Source organism: Oncorhynchus kisutch, linkage group LG12, assembly GCF_002021735.2.
Source record: "Oncorhynchus kisutch isolate 150728-3 linkage group LG12, Okis_V2, whole genome shotgun sequence".
NCBI lineage: Eukaryota > Metazoa > Chordata > Actinopteri > Salmoniformes > Salmonidae > Oncorhynchus > Oncorhynchus kisutch.
In genome coordinates, this window is record NC_034185.2 from 32,897,198 (window position 1) to 32,918,851 (window position 21,654).

Consider the following 21,654-nt stretch of genomic DNA (forward strand, 5'->3'; position numbering starts at 1 on the left):
AATGACATTTGACCTAGAATGCCCGCCATTCCTTCAACCATATTTGATCAGAGACGACCAATAGTTCATTTTAGTCTTCTTTGACTTTTGGGGTTAAAAGAAGACAAGTAAAGAGACAGAGAATAAGCCCATGTCTCGAGAGAAGCCTTGGTGTGTACTACAGCCTGCCTGGTTAGCCTTACCTACTGCCGTGCTGAGTATAGGCAATGACGGGGTCGGCATCCCAAACACTGTCATCATAACTAGCATTACCATCCTGCATCTCGCTGCTGGCCGCTGCGTTACCATTGGCCTGATTCTTGTCCTTGTCGTCTTTACTCGCGAATAACTTCTGCAAGCTCTGGTTAAACCTGGGAGAAGAGCGGAGAGGGGGACACTGGTTAATGTTTTTCATCAACACCCAATAAACAATAACGGAACACTATGCAGTGATCTGTAAACTCTAAGGAACAGTTTCCTGAACACCAATTAATAAACATACTTCATCTCAATTCAAATATCTTTGTATTCAACCACGAGGTTAAATCTGCGTCTGGGAAACTGTCCCCATGTATACAGTGAACTGCAGCAAAACGTTTGCGACTGTTCACGTGTACGATAACTGTGGCAAACTCAGTCCTGCAACTTCTGGTAAATGTGAAACCACGCTGTGTATTTTACATCATCCTGTATGTATGCACACATAGGTTATACAGCGAACCGTATGGGCAAGGTAGGATGGTATCTGAAATGGTCAGCGCGTAGTAAGTAGGCTATTCTCTGAGTGGCATCATATCGGGTCATAGAAGGGCGGTCGGAGCACAAGGGGAGTGACCTGGACGAACCAGGGCAGACACACAGCCAGACAGAGACAGACAGGTGAAAATCTTCCACCCCACAGAAACTCAGGGGGCACTCAAATTCAATATCATTGCATTGAGTCTATATATATTTCTTGGAAATATAGAAGATACCTTAATGACGTCAATCGGTCTCCCCACCACATCAATGTCATTGGGCGTGACGCCTTGAGTTTTGTAAAGTCCCTGACTCAGTAGTGCATCACTTACTTCATGATGAGGATGTATCCGCAGTACATGACCACCAACACCAGGCTCTCCCACCTGAGACGGACACAACGGAGAGACAACCACTGAAATCACATCGTATCTCAGTTACCCAATGAAGCCCAATTAAATCCCATCACATCACCCAATAAGGAGCCCCACAGTTCAGATAAGCAACTAATGCAAATTCCATCACATCAAGGTATTATTTAAGGACCAATCAAAAAGAGGTGGGGCTCGCTTACCACACTACCTTCCCATCGTAGATAAACTGGGGGAGAAAAAAAGAGCACAGGCAGAAATGAAAATAATGGCAGTTAGGAATTATTCAACATGTACTTCTGTCCTTAAGCTGTTCTAGTCTACTAATGTTCTGTATTATGTCATGTTTTATGTTTTGTGTGGACTTCAGGAAGAGTAGCTGCTGCTTTCAGAAAAACTAACGGAGATCCGAATAAAATACTTAAATAAATATATTGTTTATAGTCGCATACAGTACATGTAATGTGCATTTTACTTTCAGACTTACCGCAATAAGAGCGAGGATCGACAAGACGTAGTAGAATGAATCTCGGAAAACAGACCACCAACCCAACACTACAACCTAGAAAGAGAGAGAGAAACAGTCAGTCAGGAAAGAGATCACATCCCTGCAGATACACTACATGACCAAAAGTATGTGGACAAAAGTTGGTCCCCCCTTAGCTGCAATAACAGCCTCCACTCCTCTGGGAAGGCTTACCACTAGATGTTGGAACATTGCTGCAGGGACTTGCATCCGATCGGGCCTGGCTCGTAGACGACGTTCCAATTCATCCCAAAGGTGTGTTTGATGGGGTTGAGGTCAGGGCTCTGTGCAAGCTCAGTCAAGTTCTTCAACACCAATCTCGATAAACCTTCTGTATGGACCTTGCTTTGTGCACGTGGGCATTGTCATGCTGAAACAGGAAAGGGCCTTCCCCAAACTGTTGCCACAAAGTTGGAAGCACAGAATCGTCTAGAATGTCATTTTATGCTGTAGTGTTAAGATTTCCCTTCAATGGAACTAAGGGGCCTAGCTTGAACAATGAAAAACAGCCCCAGACCATTATTCCTCCTCTACCAAACTTTACAGTTGGCACTATGCATTCAGGCAGGTAGTGTTCTCCTGGCATCTCCCAAACCAAGATTTGTCCGTCAGACTGCCAGATGGTGAAGCGTGATTCATCACTCCAGAGAACGCATTTCGACTGCTCCAGAGTCCAATAGCGGCGAGCTTTACACCACTCCAGCCGACGCTTGGCATTGCGCATGGTGATCTTAGGCTTGTATGCAGCAGCTCGGCCATAGAAACCCATTTCATGAAGCTCCTGACAAACAGTTATTGTGCTGACGTTGCTTCCAGTGGCAGTTTGGAACTCAGTGAGTGTTGCAACCAAGAACAGACGATCTTTACGATCTTGTGTGGCCTACCACTTCACTGCTGAGCCGCTATTGCTCCTAGACGTTTCAACTTCACAACAACAGCACTTAGTTACCCAGGGCAGCTCTAGCAGGGCTGAAATTTGACAAACTGACTTGTTGGAAAGTTGGCATCCTATGACGGTGCCACGTTGAAAGTTACTGAGCTCTTCAGTAAGGCCATTTTACTGCCATTGTTTGTCTATGAAGATTGCATGTCTGTGTGCTCGATTTTATACACATACACCTGTCAGCAACGGTGTGGCGGAAATAGCCAAATCCACTAATTTGAAGGTGTGTCCACATACTTTCGTATATATAGTGTATAAAACGTCTCAGACTAGAAATGCTGATCTAGGATCAGGTCCCCCCTTTCCATGGAATCTTATTCATTATGATCTAAAAGTCTAAAATGATCCTAGAGCAGCACTCCTAGTCTTCGTGAATACAGGACCAGAAATATGCTTTCCAGAGACTAACGACAGCTGGGAGCAATTGCTAACTATCAGACATGTAGACATGGTTCCCCATAGGAGAACTCAATCTTTCAATTTACTTCTCAGCCCATAAGTGATCTAAATACATATGCTGCACTAAACGAGCTCCACATGCACGCACACACACACACACAGACACACACCCACAGAAACAGCCACGTGTATGTGCATGTGCATGTGCACAGAAACACACACACCTGTCCGGCGAATATTCCGCATACGCCGATGATGCACAGGATATTGAAGACCGCTGAGCCGACGATTGTCCCCACCCCCACGTCACCGTGGGTGATGAAGACACCTGTACAGGGGGAGTTAGCCAACCACAATCAGCCTCGACAACAACTATCTGGGAGAGAGTGTGTGTGTGTGTGTGTTTGTGTGTGTCAATTCAGGAAGTTAACTTAAATACCAATTCAAAATAACTAAAAAACTGCAGCTATTTTCAATGACTTCTCAATAAACTGAAGAGTAGCTATTTATTTCATATGTTTTTGCATTTTGGAATTTTCGATTAAAATATCTTCCTGAATTGACTGCCTTTAATTTTAATTGACCCCATCCCTGGTGTGTAGGTTAGTCTGACTTTTTGTTGAATTTTGACGTTGGTGTGTTGGTTAATCTCTAATGGACAGAAATAGGGTGCCTATGGGTACCATTGTGTGCAACCCTGCCTGCCCTCCAGGACACCTACAACACCAGGTGTCGCAGGAAGTCCAAGAAGATCATGAGGGACCTAAGCCACCCAAGCCAAGGCATGTTCTCCCGCTTCCATCACTCAAACGTGGGCAGTACAGGAGCATCATGGCTAAAACTATCAGACTAGCCAATAGCTTCTACCCTCAGACCATCAGGCTGCTGAATAGCCACCATAGTCAGCTACCTGCTCCGACTGTCCCCCCCCCTCCCCGGACTTCCTACACCTGCACTGTTGGAGCTCGGAGCTTAAGAATTTCACTGTATACTGCAACTACATCTGTGCATTTGACTAAATAAAAAATCTAGGATTGAATGCTATCGTAGCGTCGGTCAGCAGACTGTGGGATGTGAAGAGTAAAGACAAATGTTTTTGTCACTGGTCATTTGGACAAATCACACATTCGCAGGTGTTCACGTCTTTCAAATGTCGGGCGTGGATGGGACATGCTTTGGCTGAATATCCATTTAGGGAGGTGGAGACGTCGTTAGTGTCTTTTATCATACATCTCCCCCAGAACCTAATCAAGCATCTGATGTAATTACACTCCCACACAAAACAAAACCGACACACACTACATACGCGCACACACATACACGCACATCAGCAACACAACACAAATACATACAATTCTTACACTCATCGTTTGCTGCTGCTACTCTGTTCTTTATTTCATTCTTATAATTATCTATCCTGATGCCTATTCACTTTACCCTGCCGTCATGTACAAATCTACATCAAATACCTCGTACCGCTGCACATTTGTACTGGTCCTCCCTGTAATATATAGTTCTATTCTTGTGTATTTTATGTGTTCCTTGTGTTACTATTTCATTTTTGAAACTCTGCATCTTTGGCAAGGACTGGTAAGCAAACATTTCACGGTAAAGTCTACACTCGTTGTATTCGGAGCATGTGACAAATACAAATCAGATTCGACAGGATTTTAATTCTGGGTTTCCAAGTTTTCTGTGTTGTGTAAAGGAGCGTGTGAGTGTGCCGGTGTGTATTGGTGTGTGTGTGTGTGTGTGTGTGTGTGTGTGTGTGTGTGTGTGTGTGTGTGTGTGTGTGTGTGTGTGTGTGTGTGAGTGCGCGACGGCGTTTGTGCGTGTCATATCATAATATCATAATAAATATAAAGGTAAATATAAAATAAATAAATATCTTACCAATGACGGAGGCAAACAGCTCGGGAGCAGAACTCCCAGCTGCCATAAAAGTGGCTCCGGCAACATCCTCACTTAAGTCTAGTTTCTAACAGACCGAAGGAGAGAACGAGAGAGGAGACAGGAGTGGTTAGTTAGGCTGAGCTTCCCAAAAGCTTTGTAGGTTAATGTGGCCCTTTTGTCATCATCTTGACAACCAAGACCACTCATAGAATAGCGAAGTACTTTGTGAGAAAGATTTGATTCAGTTCACGCAGAAAATATTGATTATCAAAAGCATTGCTCGAGAGAAGCAAAGTGCCATCCTAGCTACTAAATTGGCTGAAAACTCACCTGTGGTAAGGACATAATGCTAGAGCCACGGTGGGCCCATGCTAATATCTCAGACCAGTTTCACCAGATTAGATTGTGTGTCCTGACAAGAGTCTCTCACCTCACAGATCTTCTCCAGCGACGGTACAAAGTAGTCGTCACAGATTATAGCGAGGGCCAGGAACATATAGAGGGCCTGTCGAGACGGGAGAGAAGAGTCAGTGTGTATGTGTGTCTGAAACGTTAACTTGGTTGAACAAATAGGAAAGTTGAAAGATCTCAATGAAGGAATGAAGGAGAGGTGAAGGATGAATGTAAAGAGGAAGAGCAGAAGAGCACTAGATCAAAGAAGGTGAGATACAGAAGAGCACTAGATCAAAGAAGATGAGATACAGCTTTGATTAGATACATCAAGTAAGAAATGTGGTGAAAATGCTACCTATCATATATGGCGGAAAGATGGAACAGCTACTACTGGATTAGGTAGAATAATACCCTTCCAATCCTCTCAGATCTAAACAACTGACTAGTTGGGTAGGGGCTAGTTTAAAAATATATATATATATTTCACCTTTATTTAACCAAGTAGGCTAGTTGAGAACAAGTTCTCATTTACAACTACGACCTGGCCAAGATAAAGCAAAGCAGTGTGACACAAACAACAACACAGAGTTACATATGGAATAAACAAACATACAGTCAATAATACAATAGAAAAAGTCTATATACAGTGTGTGCAAATGAAGTAGGATAAGGGAGGTAAGGCAATAAATAGGCCATAGTGGCGATATAATTACAATATAGCAATTAAACACTGGAGTGATAGATGTACAGAAGATGAGTGTGCAAGTTGAGATACTGGGGTGCAAAGGAGCAAGATAAATCAAATAAAACACAGTATGGGGAACACCGGGTTGATTTGGGATTGATCCCATCACTTCGAAAACTGTATTTATTGGTTAAAAATTTTCTGCAGTGCATCGTATTCTCCTAGCCTGGTGCCAGATCTCGGTTTGTGCTGTATAGCCAACTCCTATGATCATTGTCATGCCAAATAACCATGGCAGTTGGGAAGACCGCACAACGAGATCTGGGACCAGGCTATTGTTCCTTACCATTGTGTGAGAGAATATAATCCTATTTCGGTACACTTGACGTGATAAACTCAGCATACTCAGCATACTCAGATAACTCAGCAAAAAAATAAACATCCTCTCAGTGTCAACTGCATGTATTTTCAGAAAACTTAACATGTGTAAATATTTGTATGAACATAACAAGATTTAACAACAAACATAAACTGAACAAATTCCACAGATATGTGACTAACAGAAATTGAATAATGTGTCCCTGAACAAAGGGGGCGTCAAAATCTAAAGTAAGAGTCAGTGTCTGGTGTGGCCACCAGCTGCATTAAGTACTGCAGTGCATCTCCTCCTCATGGACTGCACCATATTTGCCAGTTCTTGCTGTAAGATGTTACCCCACTCTTCCACCAAGGCACCTGCAAGTTCCCGGACATTTCTGGGAGGAATGGCCCTAGCCCTCACCTTCTGATCCAACAGTTCCCAGACGCGGTCAATGGGATTAAGACCCAGGCTTTTCGCTGGCCATGGCAGAACACTGACATTCCTGTCTCGCAGGAAATCACGCACAGAACGAGCAGTATGGCTGGTGGCATTGTCATGCTGGAGGGTCATGTCAGGATGAGCCAGCAGGAAGGGTACCACATGAGGGAGGAGGATGTCTTCCGTGTAACGAACAGCCTTGAGATTGCCTGTAATGAACACAAGCTCAGTCCGATGATGCTGTGACACACCGCCTCAGACCATGACGGTCCCTCCACCTCCAAATCGATCCCGCTCCAGAGTACAGGCAGGTAGCTACCTGGGGCAGCAGGTAGCCTAGTGGTTAGAGCGTTGGACTTGTAACCGAAAGGTTGCAAGACTGAATCCCTGACAACGTAAAACTATGTCGTTCTGCACCTGAACAAGGCAGTTAACCCACTGTTCCTAGGCTGTCATTGAAAATAAGAATTTGTTCTTAGCCGACTTGCCTAGTTAAATTAAAGGTACAGGCCTCAATGTAACGTTCATTCCTTTGACAATAAATGTGCATCCAACTGCGACTCATCAGTGAAGAGATATTTTTGCCAGTCCTGTCTGGTCCAGCGACGTTGGGTTTGTGCTCATAGCCGATGTTGTTGCCGGTGATGTCTGGTGAGGACCTGCCTTACAACAGGCCTACAAGCCCTCAGTCCACCCTCAGCCTATTGCGGACAGTCTGAGCACTGATATAGGGATTGTGCATTCCTGGTGTAACTCAGGCAGTTGTTGTTGCCATCATGTACCTGTCCCGCAGGTGTGATGTTCGGATGTACCGATCCTGTGCAGGTGCTGGTACATGTGGTCTGCCACTGCGAGGACGATCAGCTGTCCGTCATGTCTCCCTGTAGCGCTGTCTTAGGCATCTCACAGTATAGTATGGACATAGCAAATGGCCACATCTGCAGTCCTCATGCCTCCTTGCAGCATGCCTAAGGCACTTTCACACAGATGAGCAGGGACCCTGGGCATCTTTCTTTTTGTGTATTTCAGAGTCAGTAGAAAGGCCTTTTTAGTGTCCTAAGTTATCATAACTGAGACTTTAATTGCCTACCGTCTGTAAGCTGTTGCCGTCTGTAAGCTGTTGAAGAGGCACTGTTGCGCCCTCTTCACCACACTGTCTGTGTGGGTGGACCATTTCAGTTTGTCTGTGATGTGTACGCCGAGGAACTTAACTTCCACCTTCTTCACTACTGTCCCTTCGATGTGGATAGGGGGGTGCTACCTCTGCTGTTTCCTGAAGTCCACGATCATCTCCTTTGTTTTGTTGACGTTGAGTGAGGTTATTTTCCTGACAACACACTCCGAGTGCCCTCACCTCCTCCCTGTAGGCTGTCTCGTCGTAGTTGGTAATCAAGCCCACTACTGTTGTGTCGTTTGCAAACTTGATGATTGAGTTGGAGGCGTGCATGCCCACGCAGTCATGGGTGAACAGGGAGTACAGTAGAGAACAAGTTCTCATTTGCAACTGCGACCTGGCCAAGATAAAGCATAGCAATTCGACACATACAACAACACAGAGTTACACATGGAATAAACAAAACCTAGTCAGTAATACAGTAGAACAAAAAGTCTATATACAGTGAGTGCAAATGAGGTAAATAGGCCGTGGTGGCGAAGTAATTACAGTATAGCAATTAAACACTGGAATGGTAGACGTGCAGAAGATGAATGTGCAAGTAGAGATACTGGGGTGCAAAGGAGCAAGATAAATAAATACATAAATACAGTATGGGGATGAGGTAGGTAGATAGCTCATCTGTAAACAGTCGATCTATGTACAGGTGCAGTGATTTGTGAGCTGCTCTGACAGCTGGCGCTTAAAGCAAGAGAGGGAGATATGAGTCTCCAGCTTCAGAGATTTTTGCAGTTCGTTCCAGTCATTGGCAGCAGAGAGCTGGAAGGAAAGACGACCCAAGGAGGAATTGGCTTTGGGGGTAACCAGTGAGATACACCTGCTGGAGCACGTGCTACGAGTGGGTGCTGCTAAAGTGACCAGTGAGCTGAGATAAGGCGGGGCTTTACCTAGCAGAGCCTTGTAGATAACCTGTAGCCAGTGGGTTTGGCGACGAGTATGAAGCGAGGGCCAACCAACGAGAGCGTACAGGTCGCAATGGTGGGTAGTGTATGGGGCTTTGGTGACAAAACAGATGGCACTGTGATATACTGCATCCAGTTTGTTGAGTAGAGTGTTGGAGGCTATTTTATAGATGACATCACCGAAGTCTAGGATCGGTAGGATGGTCAGTTTTACGAGGGTATGTTTGGCAGCATGAGCGAAGGATGCTTTGTTGCGATATAGGAAGCCAATTCTAGATTTAATTTTGGATTGGAGATGCTTAATGTGAGCCTGGAAGGAGAGTTTACAGTCTAACCAGACACCTATGTATTTGTAGTTGTCCACGTATTCTAAGTCAGAGCCGTCCAGAGTAGTGATGCTGGATGGGCGAGCAGGTGCGGGCAGAGATCGGTTGAATAGCATGCATTTAGTTTTAATTGCATTTAAGAGCAGTTGGAGGCTACGGAAGGAGAGTTGTATGGCATTGAAGCTCGTCTGGAGGTTAGTTAACACAGTGTCCAAAGAGTGGCCAGAAGTATACAGGATGGCGTCATCTGCATAGAGGTGTATCAGAGAATCACCAGCAGCAAGAGCAACATCATTGATGTATACAGAGAAGAGAGTCAGCCCGAGGATTGAACCCTGTGGCACCTCCATAGAGACTGCCAGAGGTCTGGACAACAGGCCCTCCGATTTGACACACTGAACTCTATCAGAGAAGTAGTTGGTAAACCAGGCAAGGCAAGGCTGTCGAGTCTGCCAATAAGAATGTGGTGATTGACAGCCTTGGCCAGGTCGATGAATACGGCTGCACAGTATTGTTTCTTATCGATGGCGGTTATGATGTCGTTTAGAACCTTGAGCGTGGCTGAGCGTGGACCCATGACCAGCTCTGAAACCAGATTGCATAGCGGAGAAGGTATGGTGGGATTCGAAATGGTCGGTAATCTGTTTGTTAACTTGGCTTTCGAAGACCTTAGAAAGACAGGGTAGGATAGATATAGGTCTGTAGCAGTTTGGGTCTAGAGTGTCACCCCCTTTGAAGAGGGGGATGACCGCGGCAGCTTTCCAATCTTTGGGAATCTCAGACGATACGAAAGAGAGGTTGAACAGGCTGTAATAGGGGTTGCAACAATTTCGGCAGATAATTTTAGAAAGAGAGGGTCCAGATTGTCTAGCCCGGCTGATTTGTAGGGGTCCAGATTTTGCAGCTCTTTCAGAACATCAGCAATCTGGATTTGGGTGAAGCAGAAATGGTGGGGGCTTTGGCGGATTGCTGTGGAGGGTGCCGGGCAGTTGACCGGGGTAGGGGTAGCCAGGTGGAAAGCATGGCCATAGTGGATTTATCGGTGGTGACAGTGTTTCCTAGCCTCAGAGCAGTGGGCAGCTGGGAGGATGTGCTCTTATTCTCCATGGACTTTAGTGTCCCAGAATTTTTTGGAGTTAATACTACAGGTTGCAAATTTCTGTTTGAAAAAGATAGCCTTAGCTTTCCTAACTGCCTGTGTATATTTGTAATTAACTTCCCTGAAAAGTTGCATATCACGGGGGCTATTCGAACACCACAGGAAGTTTTTGTGCTGGTCAAGGGCAGACAGTTCTGGAGTGAACCAAGGACCATATCTATTCCTAGTTCTACATTTTTTGAATGGGGCATGCTTATTTAAGATGGTGAGGAAGGCACTTTTAAAGAATAGCCAGGCATCATCTACTGACGGGATGAGGTCAATGTAATTCCAGGATATCCCGGCCAGGTCGATTAGAAAGGCCTGCTCGCAGAAGTGTTTTAGGGAGCGTTTGACAGTGATGAGGGGTGGTCGTTTGGTCGCAGACCCATTACGGATGCAGGCAATGAGGCAGTGATCGTTGAGATCTTGATTGAAAACAGCATAGGTGGATTCGGAAGGGGGGGTTAGTTAGGATGACATCTATGAGGGTGCCCGTGTTTACAAATTTGGAGTTGTACCTGGTAGGTTCATTGATAATTTGTGTGAGATTGAGGGCATCTAGCTTGGATTGTAGGATGGCCGGGGTGTTAAGCATGTCCCAGTTTAGGTCACCTAGTAGCACGAGCTCAGAAGATAGATGGCGGGCAATCAATTCACATATGGTATCGAGGGCACAGCTGGGGGGCAGAGGGAGGTCTATAGCAAGCGGCAACCGTGATAGACTTGTTTCTGGAAAGGTACATTTTTAGAAGTAGAAGCTCGAATTGTTTGGGTACAGACTTGGATAGTAATACAGAACTCTGCAGGCTATCTTTGCAGTAGATTGCAACACCACCCTCTTTGGCAGTTCTATCTTGGCAGAAAATGTTATAGTTAGCAATGGAGATTTCAGGGTTTTTGGTGGTTTTAATTAGCCAGGATTCAGACATGGCTAAGACATCTGGGTTGGCAAAGTGTGCTAAAGCAGTGAGTAAAACAAACTTTGGGAGTAGGCTTCTAATGTTAACATGTATGAAACCAAGGCTTTTACGGTTACAGAAGTCAACAAATGAGAGCACCTGGGGATTGGGAGTGGAGCTAGGCACGGCAGGACCTGGATTAACCTCTACATCACCAGAGGAACAGAGGAGAAGTAGGATAAGGGTACGGCAATGCTATACGAAATGGCCGTCTAGCACGTTCGGAACAGAGAGTAAAAGGAGCAGGTTTCTGGGCACGACAGCATAGATTCAAGGCATAGTGTACAAAGGTAAGGTAGGATGTGAGTACATTGGAGGTAAACCTAGGCATTGAGTAATGATGAGAGAGATGTAGTCTCTAGAGACGTTTAAACCAGGTGATGTCATCGCATATGCAGGAGGTGGAACAACATGGTTGGTTAAGGCATATTGAGCAGGGATAGAGGCTCTACAGTAAAATAAGACAGTAATCACTAACCAGGACAGTAATGGACAAGGCATATTGATATTAGAGAGAGACATGCGTAGCCAAGTGAACATATGGGTCCAATGAGTGGTTGGGCTGACAAGGGACACGGCGATTCAGACAGTTAGCAGGCCGATGCTAACACGCTAACAGTTAGTAGGCCGGGGTTAAACAAGCTAGCAGTTAGCAGACCGTTGGCAGGCAAGCTAGCAGTTAGCAGACCGGGGCTAGCAAGTTAGCCTATTTTTGTCTGTTTTTGCCTCTTCGTGCGGTGGCGTCGATAGACCAGTCGTGGAATTAGTAGGGTTCCAAGTAGCTCTAGGTAGCTAGCAGGCCTAGCAGGTTAGCAGAATGGGCCTTCAGTGGACGTCGCGCCTGAGGGGCCTGTTGGAATCTTCGGGCAGATTATGTTGGTATTCCAGTCGCAGAGGAATATTACCCTCAAAGCAAGCAAAGAAGGTGTTTCGTTTGTCTGGAAGCGTGACATCGGCGTCCGTAACGTGGCTCGTTTTCTTTTTGTAGTCCATGATTTCCTGTAGACCCTGCCACATACGTCTCGTGTCTGAGCCTTTGAATTGCAACTCCACTTTGTCCCTATACTGACGTTTCACTTGTTTGATTTCCTTGCTGGGGGAATAACTATACTGTTAATATTCAGCCATGGATGCCGCCATCCATCCATGGTTTCTGGTTAGGGTAGGTTTTAATAGTCACAGTGGGTACAACATCTCCAATGCACTTCCTTATAAATTCACTCACCGAGTCAGCGTACAGATCTATGTTATTCTCTGAGGCTGCCCGGAACATTTCCCAGTCCGCGAGATCAAAACCATCATGACGCGTGGATTCCGATTGGTCAGACCAGCATTGAATGGTTCTAGTCACGGGTACTTCCTATTTGAGTTTCTGCCTATAAGACGTTAGGAGCAAGATGGAGTCGTGGTCGGATTTGCCGAAGGGAGGGCGAGGAAGGGCATTGTATGCGTTGCAGAAGTTAGAGTAGCAGTGATCGAGTGTATTGATAATGCGAGTGCTGCAATCAATATGCTGATAGAATTTAGGTAGCCTTGTTCTCAAATGTGCTTTGTTAAAATCCCCAGCTACAATAAATGTAGCCTCAGGATATATGGTTTCCAGTTTACATAGAGTCCAGTGAAGTTCCTTGAGGCCCGTCGTGGTGTCTGCTTGAGGGGGTATATACACACAGCTGTGACGATAACTGACGAGAATTCTCTTGGGAGATAATATAGCCGGCATTTGATTGTAAGGAATTCTATGTTAGGTTAGCAGAAGGACTTGAGTTCCTGCATGTTGTTATGATTACACCATGAGTCGTTAATCATGAAGCAGACACCCCCGCCCTTTTTCTTCCCAGGGAGGTGTTTATCTCTCGGTGTGACGCATGAAGAAGACTCAATAACGCATTGAAGCCAAATTAAGTCAGTTAAAGATGGCATCTCATAGAGAAATAATATGCACAGTTTGAGTTACTCCAGGAAGTGACGTTGCTGGCTCTCTCATTGAGTAACTCAAGTTGAAGGCCAACCAGGGTACTGCAGGCTCTCATTAGCATCTAAATTATACTTTTACAGTAAAGCGTCAATTAAACATTGTCTCAAATAAGTGCCTGGCCCTTATAATTGCCGTGCAAAAAAGTGCATTTTTCAAAATAAACACAGGGTCTAAATTAATTGTTTACAAGGTTACCATGTATTATTTACGAGGTTTAATGTTTAATTTGTTACATAACAAAATTCAGCAATGACTCGAAAAAATGATGGCAATTATACATTTTTATTGCCAGGAAGAAACTGCTTGCCATTTGCTGCTAACAGCTGAGAACTGCTGGCAAGCACAAAAACAGTCAACAACTTCGGGAGCACAGACCCTTAGAAATAGCCTGAACGCCCCCTAGTGACCAAAGTAAGAACTGCCTGAAAATGCACAGTCAAATAGGATAATCATTATTCTGTCAAGGAAAAGTGTTGTTAAAAAAATAGCGGCATACTAAGATGAAAGAAACGTGACAGTGTGTAAATGACAACATATTAGTGCAGGAAATGAAGAAATTGATTAACAGCAGGGGCGGCAGAGTAGCCTAGTGGTTAAAGTGTTGTACTAGTAACCGGAAGGTTATATGCAATTATTGGTATCATGATTGTTTTCTAAACATTGTTATTTACACAAAGTTTGACAATGAAGATTGCCCTTTTTTCATTCACTACAATGGGGGATAGTGTTTTCTGCTAACAATGCCTGGAGTACCGCGGTCGGCCTTGAGAGGGGGAAGAGGGGGAATTAGTTCTCCCTGGTATGAGATCAAGCTGAGGTGTATTGTTGTTAAAGGAGATTGAGGTATGCCAGTCCAAATTCAACCCTTAGCCTCCTACAGAGACACCTCTTGATCATACTTGTACATCTGAAAGAATGTGGGGGTACTAGATGTCCATTGAAACTGAGGGGTCCTATGACCCTTAAATATTTGACATTTTCATTATATGAAAAAAATATTTTTAAAAGTATTAATGTGAAAATATTGAATAATGCCATCAGTGCCCCCACAAACATTTGTCGTGCATGACGCCACTGGTGGAAACTCCAGCACATTGTCGTGCCTTTGGCTATGCCGGATTAAGTGATATGACATGCTATTCTATAAAATAATTTCTTCATAATTAATATCACCTGATTGAGCTAATCATATAAATGTAATTAACTAGAGAGTCGGGCACCACAAAATAATATTTATAGAGCCGTTATAACAGTGAATATCAATCGTCATCTTACTTCAGTCTCATTTGAAAGTTATCTGCACGAACCTTGGCTAACAATTTGAATCAGCAATACAAAAATTGGGTTTAATTATTTATTTACTAAATACCTAACTAATCACACATACACATAATTAGCCATAACTAGGCACATAACTTGATTACAAATTACGTCATAAAGGAAAACGTCCCTAGTGGGCGGAACAGATATGACAGCTTGTTACACAAAAGAAAAGGGGCTGGATTTGAGTGAAGGAGCGGGAAGGCAGAGGAACAAAGGGAAGAAGTTGGGCTATCGTAAATACAGTATCTTATACAGTATCTTATGCAATGCAATAAATATTTACTCTGAGCTGCGCTTCGGTAGGTTGGTGGTAGATGGAAGGCCGTGTTGCCAAACCGAGTCCTTTGAAGAATGTCTCTGGTTGTCAATTGGATACGTTGTAGTAACGGCGTTGGGTGATAGACGGGATACTCTGTCTGTTCCTTCCTAACCCTCGTTGCATCTGCTGTTGCTAACTCAACGGCTAGGAGGTATCACTTCTGTAGTGAATAAGAGTTCAAAGTTCATACCATTCGCAACCAAAGCTCACGCTGATGTTGGCTTCGTTCTGTAGTTATTATCTGAACCATTCTGACATAGGACCGTTGTCCTCACATCTTTGGAACCGATAGTTATATTGTCGTCAAGGGCTTATAAAGGAAGGCAGAGGAGGGCGTGTTTGAAAAGTTTTATAGCCCATGTCCCTTCACAGGGCTGATTGAGCAGAGCCATATCTTATGAAAACCCAAATCTCACATTTTAGAAGCTAAGATCACATTTCATCCCATCACGAATAATTTAATCTTCAAACATTTAAATTGAACAACAATTCCATGTGAATCCGATAACTCTGATGTGTAGACTTTCCACTGTAGAGTTTATGTCATCTTATCATTGATGAGAATGTCTCAGATGACAACCGGACATCATATTCATTAAGTACTACCGCATATGTTCAATTGTTCGGATTACCAGCATATAGTAAATTTCCCCCCACCTACTGATGTTCCCAGAATCTCTATGTTAACCAAGGGTTTTGCAAATGTAACCTCAGTAGGGTAGAGAGAGGAAAAAGGGGGGGGAAGAGGTATTTATGACTGTCATAAACCTACCCCCCAGGCCAACGTCATGACAACATCATTCTAAGAGTAAGGTCTAGGTGGAGTCATTCTTATATTGCTTACACCTTTCCTACCTACAGTATTAGGGGCAATCAAGAAGTGTCCACTAACTAGGTGTGGAAACAAGAGGTTGATTTTGACTGGGCTAGTGATAAAAGAGTTATACCTAGTAACAGAAGCACTCAAAGCGCTCTCTTACCGCCACGATGTGCAGCAGAACGGCCCCACTCTTGCGCTCGTAGTTGGAAAACATGTCTTCAGGGAACTCCTTGATAGCTGAGAAGAGAAAACAACATCATCACGGTGTGTCAGTAATGTGACTGATGTCCCAGATTCCCCGTTGTCCACAACCAAGGATGAGTTCACCTTGTGTGGTGGCGGCACTGACAAAGAGCTTGGTAAGACTTTTAAATGTTCAAGTCAACATTACTTAAATTTGCAATACGTCACCAAAGGATCCTCCTCAACCACTAAAAAAAGACAGTGAGGTAATACTTAAAAAGCATTAACCGGGTCTTGTGTTCATTAGGGAATAAACGTTTGGAAACCTATAAAGCCGGGATGAACTACCTGAACTTGTCCAATAGGGCCGGATTGGCAATTCTAGCAAATGCCAGAGGGCGGGACCATTATTTGTTGGGTGGGCTGGTCGAAATTGACACACAAATAAAATGTTTGAATATATATATATATATATATATTCAGAGTACCAGTCAAGTTTGGACACTCACAGTTGGGATACTCATTGCAAAGTTTATTTCCTTTGACTATTGTCTACATTGTAGAATAATAGTGAATTGTTAAATAAATCAAATATATTTTATATTTGAGAACCTTCAAAGTAGACACCCTTTGCCTTGATGACAGCTTTGCACACTCTTGGCATTCTCTCAACCAGCTTCATGAGGTAGTCATCTGGAATGCATTTCAATTAACAGGTGTGCCTTGCTAATAGTTCATTTGTGGAATTTCTTTCCTTCTTAATGCCTTTGAGCCAATCAGTTATGTTGCGACAAGGTAGGGGTGGTATACAGATGATAGGGCTATTTGGTGAAAGACCAAGTCCATATTATGGCAAGGACAGCTCATCAACAAAGACAAATGACAGTTCATCATTAAGACAGGAAGGTAATTCAATGCAGAACATTTCAAGAACTTTGAACGTTTCTTCAAGTGCAGTCCCAAAAACCATCAAGCGTTATGATGAAACTGGACCATCACAGGAAAAGGAAGACCCAGAGATACCGCTGCTGCAGAGGATAAGTTCATGAGAGTTACCTGCACCTCAGATTGCAGCCCCAAAAAATGCTTCACAGAGTTCAAGGAAAACTTAACCAGCATGGCTAGCACAGCATTCTGAAGTGATTTTCCATCCCATCTGGTTTGCGCTTAGTTGGACTATCATCTGTTTTTCAACAGGACAATGACCCAACACACCTCAAGGCTGTGAATGGGCTACTTGACGGAGGGCTGCATTGGATGACCTGGCCTCCACAATCACTCGACCTCAACCCAATTGAGATGATCAGGGATGAATTGGACCGCAGTGTGAAGGAAAAGCAGCCAACAAGTGCTCAGCATATGCGGGAACTCCTTCAAGACTGTTGGAAAAGCATTTCAGGTGAAGCTGGTTGAGAGAATGCCAAGTGTGTGCAAAGCTGTCATCAAGGCAAAGGGTGGCTACTATGAATAATCTCAAATATAAAATATATTTTGATTTGTTTAACACTTTATTTGGTTACTACATGATTCCATGTGTTATTTCATAGTTTTGATGTAAGTGAAATATATATATCACATTTGTGGGAGGCAACCCGGATTCCAGGCTGACCGCTGACTCCATTGACCACAGTACTGACCCCTGTACTGCCCAAGACCGTGGTCACTCCTATCAGCATCTGGCCACAGCAGAAAGAAACAGACTTGCCCTCCATAGGAGTCGCTAGTGTCTGTATTAGGAATGGTGTTAAGTCCATCAGAGGTCAGATGTACACCTGCATGTGCCTTCTCTTCCTATCTCTTACATAATGTACAACAATGTGCCAGGCAGCAAGGATAATAGAGCATAAAGTTATATAAATCATAGATTGTCCAAAATACACAGTAGGCTACATTTAGATCAGATAGACAGTATGGATTTGTTTTGATGTACTGGTGCATTTGCATGTGGCTTGAAAAAAATGCTTACCACAGATAATTGGAAAAGAAACTGAAACAACAATGCATTACCATTCACACAGAAATACTATGCACAGTATAACACAGAACGCAACGATGCATTTTGATCTTCTGTCGCATATGGACCCATGAAATGACAATGTACGCCTGAGACAATGAACGCCTAATGCAATCCACCGCCTATTAACATTAGATGGCGCTCATGACTGATTTACGAAACCAAGTTCGGACTCCTCCTTGGTACCGCTGCTTTGGCCCAACTCTTCAAAGGGACATCATATGAGATGTACAGTTTGACATCCCTTCCCCCAGTAGGCATACGGTAAAAAGAGGGACGAGGTAAAACAATTTTTAAAAAGGACCATTAACTTCCATGGTAGTGACCCTCCACTAGTAGCGTGATCTGTTTATATTAGCACAGGTCCTTTGCCACGTGACACCACACCCCCTCTGAAATCTCTGTAAGGCAGGGAGCCTTATACAATCTATGGAGAGTCTTCCCAAGGTCAGATGCTGCATGTCATTACAGATATAAGTAAAGAAAGCAATATGTGGAATTCAGTGTGGAAAAATATTTCATCATGCATTATATTTTGCTCATTTTATTTATGAAACCATGTCATGTGGCAAAAGCGTTGCGTAGGCTCCACTGCTCACAAGATCACAGGTGCAATTATTTAGAACATGACAGCTGCGCACAAGGGTCTTTATGCAACTTGAGCGACATGCAACGTAACAATAATACACTGTGTTTTCACAGACAGCCCAATTCTGATCATTTTTCCACTAATTGGTATTTTGACCAATCACATCAGCTCTTTTCACATCAGATCTATTTCAGGTCAAAAGACCTATTAGTGAAGAAAAAAACATCAGAATTAGGCTGCCTGTGTAAACATAGCCTTAAATAGGCCTATGCTACTTCAGAAAATACAGTAGGTAGCCTATCAATCGCTTGACTCATTTTGCAATGATGACTACAAAGCTTAGAGGAATCGAAAAATAGAGCTGCCAACCAAAAAACAAGAATATTTTCCCCTTTCTTTATAGTGCGCTTTAACCCGCTCTGTTTCCTAATCGCCCACATTTTCCCTTCCTTGTCTGATGCATCTTTTAATTACCGACTCGGGAGATCTGTGAATCAATCAATAATTGAATGGCTCTACCCGCCATCCCGCTCGGTCTCTTTCTGTAGTTAACGTCACAACCCCTTAGTGATACAACACAATCAAGTCTGGCTGTGTGCGTGGTATAATGCCACGATCAAAACAACTGGGAACCATGAACTCTGAAATTTCCGACTTCCAACTTCAGTGTGTTCAAGAGAACTGGGAACTCTGGGGGGGGAAAACAAGCTACGACGGGGAGCATTTTTTGGAACAGTCACCCAATTCGGAATTCCAAATCGGAAACTCGTCGAGTTCCCAGTTGCCTTGAAAGCACCCACCCAGAAGTATGATGGCAAAGGTACTAAAAGCCTTCTTCACATTAGCAGTTTGAAGTCAAATCCTATCTTTTTGCATATCTGATTCGAATCTGTTATTTTTCCTGTAGTCTGAACAGCCAAAAAGCACATGGATTTGGATATTTCAAGCAGCTGGTGGTTTGAAGTCAGATACAAATCTGATTCCTGGCCATGCAACTTGTGTCTGAACAGTCAAATCTGATTTATTTGCCCTCAAGTGGTTTATAGACTGTTATTTAGCATATATTGTTGCTTGCTAGCTACACTGTTGACAGTTTGTCAAGAACATGTGGAAAGTAATTAGCTTGATAATTGTTTACAAACAAATTAGTGAATGCTCTAGAAAGCTAAACAGCTACCTAGCTAGCTAGTTGACTGCCTTGGCTAGCCAAAAAGGACACATTTTAAAAGTTGGATAATCTTATCTCTTAAGGCTTTAAAAGTGTTCTTACACTATGATTTTGAACATTCAAATGAACTGGGAAAGGTCCATGGCAGGCATTGTGGTCACCTTACATAACTTCTGAGTGATAAGAAACAGGAGCACCACCACCAATCAGCCTACACCACTGCGCACACACTTGTTGTTACTATGACAACTAGCATAGCCATGCCAGAAAATGACTGCTGTCTCAACACACACAAATCCGATTTGGTCACATGCAACATGCTGTTTGGACAGTCAGTATTCCAAAAGGCTTTAGAGCATGCCGAGAACTGGGAGCCAGCGCACAGTTGGGCGGGCAGAGGGGGTCTGGTCACCTCTCTCCCGCTCTCGAAGCGGTGTAAACAGTGAACCAGACACCATCTGCACACAGTTTGCCCTTGTACCTCCCTGCAGAGGTCTGTCCAGACATGAACACGCTTCAACAGACGTTTCCACACGGGGATAGGCAGGGAGATCGCTTGATTACCACTACAGCAGGCAGAGCACAGCGGCGGCAGAAGGAGGGTGCTCCAGTGCAGCTTGATTAAATGTCGCGTCCCAAACCTAGCCAAAGAACTGAATCATATAGACAGGTTAATTGATACGTTTTCCACAGTGGATCAGAGTTGATGGTATTTTTGCACAGGAAAGCCTGCTACGTTCTGCGCGTTGTTGCTGTTCCTTAGTGTGAAACAATGCGTCAGTGTGTGTCTGTGTGGTAACCTTGTGGGATACCTTTGAGAGTAGGCTATGTATCATTCAGTTTCAACATGAGTCAACCTTGAAATAGCCTAATGTTCTTGTTGGATTGGAATCAACATTCTTGAACATGGTCAACATAAATCTAAACTCAGTCTATCACCACCTAGCCATACATAAAATAGGAATATCTGGGTAGCACCTAAATGTCCAAAATTGGCACTGATATGAATGTCATGTGGCACACCATACATTTGTGTATTGCCATAGTGTAATTTCAAATCACATGCAGTGAGTCAACTAGGCCCCATACCAGACCGGGGCAGAACATTTTTGTATTTTTTAGTTTATTTGAAAATACCAACTTTTCAAATACTCATGGTAGTCGAATATAGTTTTTATAGAGTTTCAACTAAAAGGTAACCCTTTTCTTTATTCAAATACAGGTCTCAGAATCAAATATGATTTAAGTGTTTTGAATACCTCTCAGAAAACCCAATTATATTTGAAGGTATTTGAACATATGCTAGTTATTTGAAAACAAAAAAATATTTATTTGATGGCTGCCAAATATTTTATTAAGAACCAAAAACTACAACAGTTCGTTGAATTAGTCTAACAACGGTTTGGAGGGCTTTCAGATATTAATCTTATAATAAAATACATGAGGGACATGGAATCATCTCAGCATTCGAGTAGACCACTTGCGCAGCTTCAAAATGACTAACAAATATATTTTCATAATGAGTGGCATAAGGCAAAACTAACACTTTACATCAAGTTCTTATACATGTGTATTAACTTGGTTACATTGCAACATTGTTACATTGCTTTATAATTGCATAATAATCAAGTTATTACATAAGTGGAATAAGTAACAGTGACTATTCCTTGTGTACAGTAGTTACAAAAACTCCGCTCATTGCTATGCATTTAAAATGCAATTACCAAAGTATTATGTAACACTAATAAAATGTTGCTCCAAAACTAATGACACAGACACAATAACGGTTTAATGTTGTGTTACTGAGAATACTGACAGTAACAAAATATGGCTATTAAGGCTCAAAGGAAACAATATCCAAAAATGGCGTCTTAAATAAAGTACAACCAAGGAAGGTAGAAAATCATGTTAGTTTGTATTCTGAGTTAACTATCCTTTTAAAGATGGTATCGTGCAGGGGTATTCAACTCCTACCCTATGAGGTGAGGAGCCTGCTGGTTTTCTGTTCTACCTGAATTCCACCCACCTGGTG

At 43.3% G+C, this 21,654-nt stretch overlaps 1 protein-coding gene across 1 annotated transcript in view; it reads right to left on the reverse strand.

The window, feature by feature from the left end:
- Positions 1-21,654, reverse strand: part of LOC109901401 (sodium/potassium/calcium exchanger 4-like) — a 67,857-nt gene that overhangs the window by 12,918 nt on the left and 33,285 nt on the right. Inside the window, exons 3-10 of the mRNA XM_020497414.2 lie at positions 15,829-15,905; positions 5,280-5,354; positions 4,850-4,934; positions 3,181-3,284; positions 1,576-1,650; positions 1,292-1,317; positions 1,050-1,103; positions 253-350 (exon numbers count right to left, since the gene is read on the reverse strand). Coding sequence (XP_020353003.2) covers positions 253-350; positions 1,050-1,103; positions 1,292-1,317; positions 1,576-1,650; positions 3,181-3,284; positions 4,850-4,934; positions 5,280-5,354; positions 15,829-15,905 — 594 coding nt within the window. The remainder of the gene's footprint in view (positions 1-252; positions 351-1,049; positions 1,104-1,291; positions 1,318-1,575; positions 1,651-3,180; positions 3,285-4,849; positions 4,935-5,279; positions 5,355-15,828; positions 15,906-21,654) is intronic.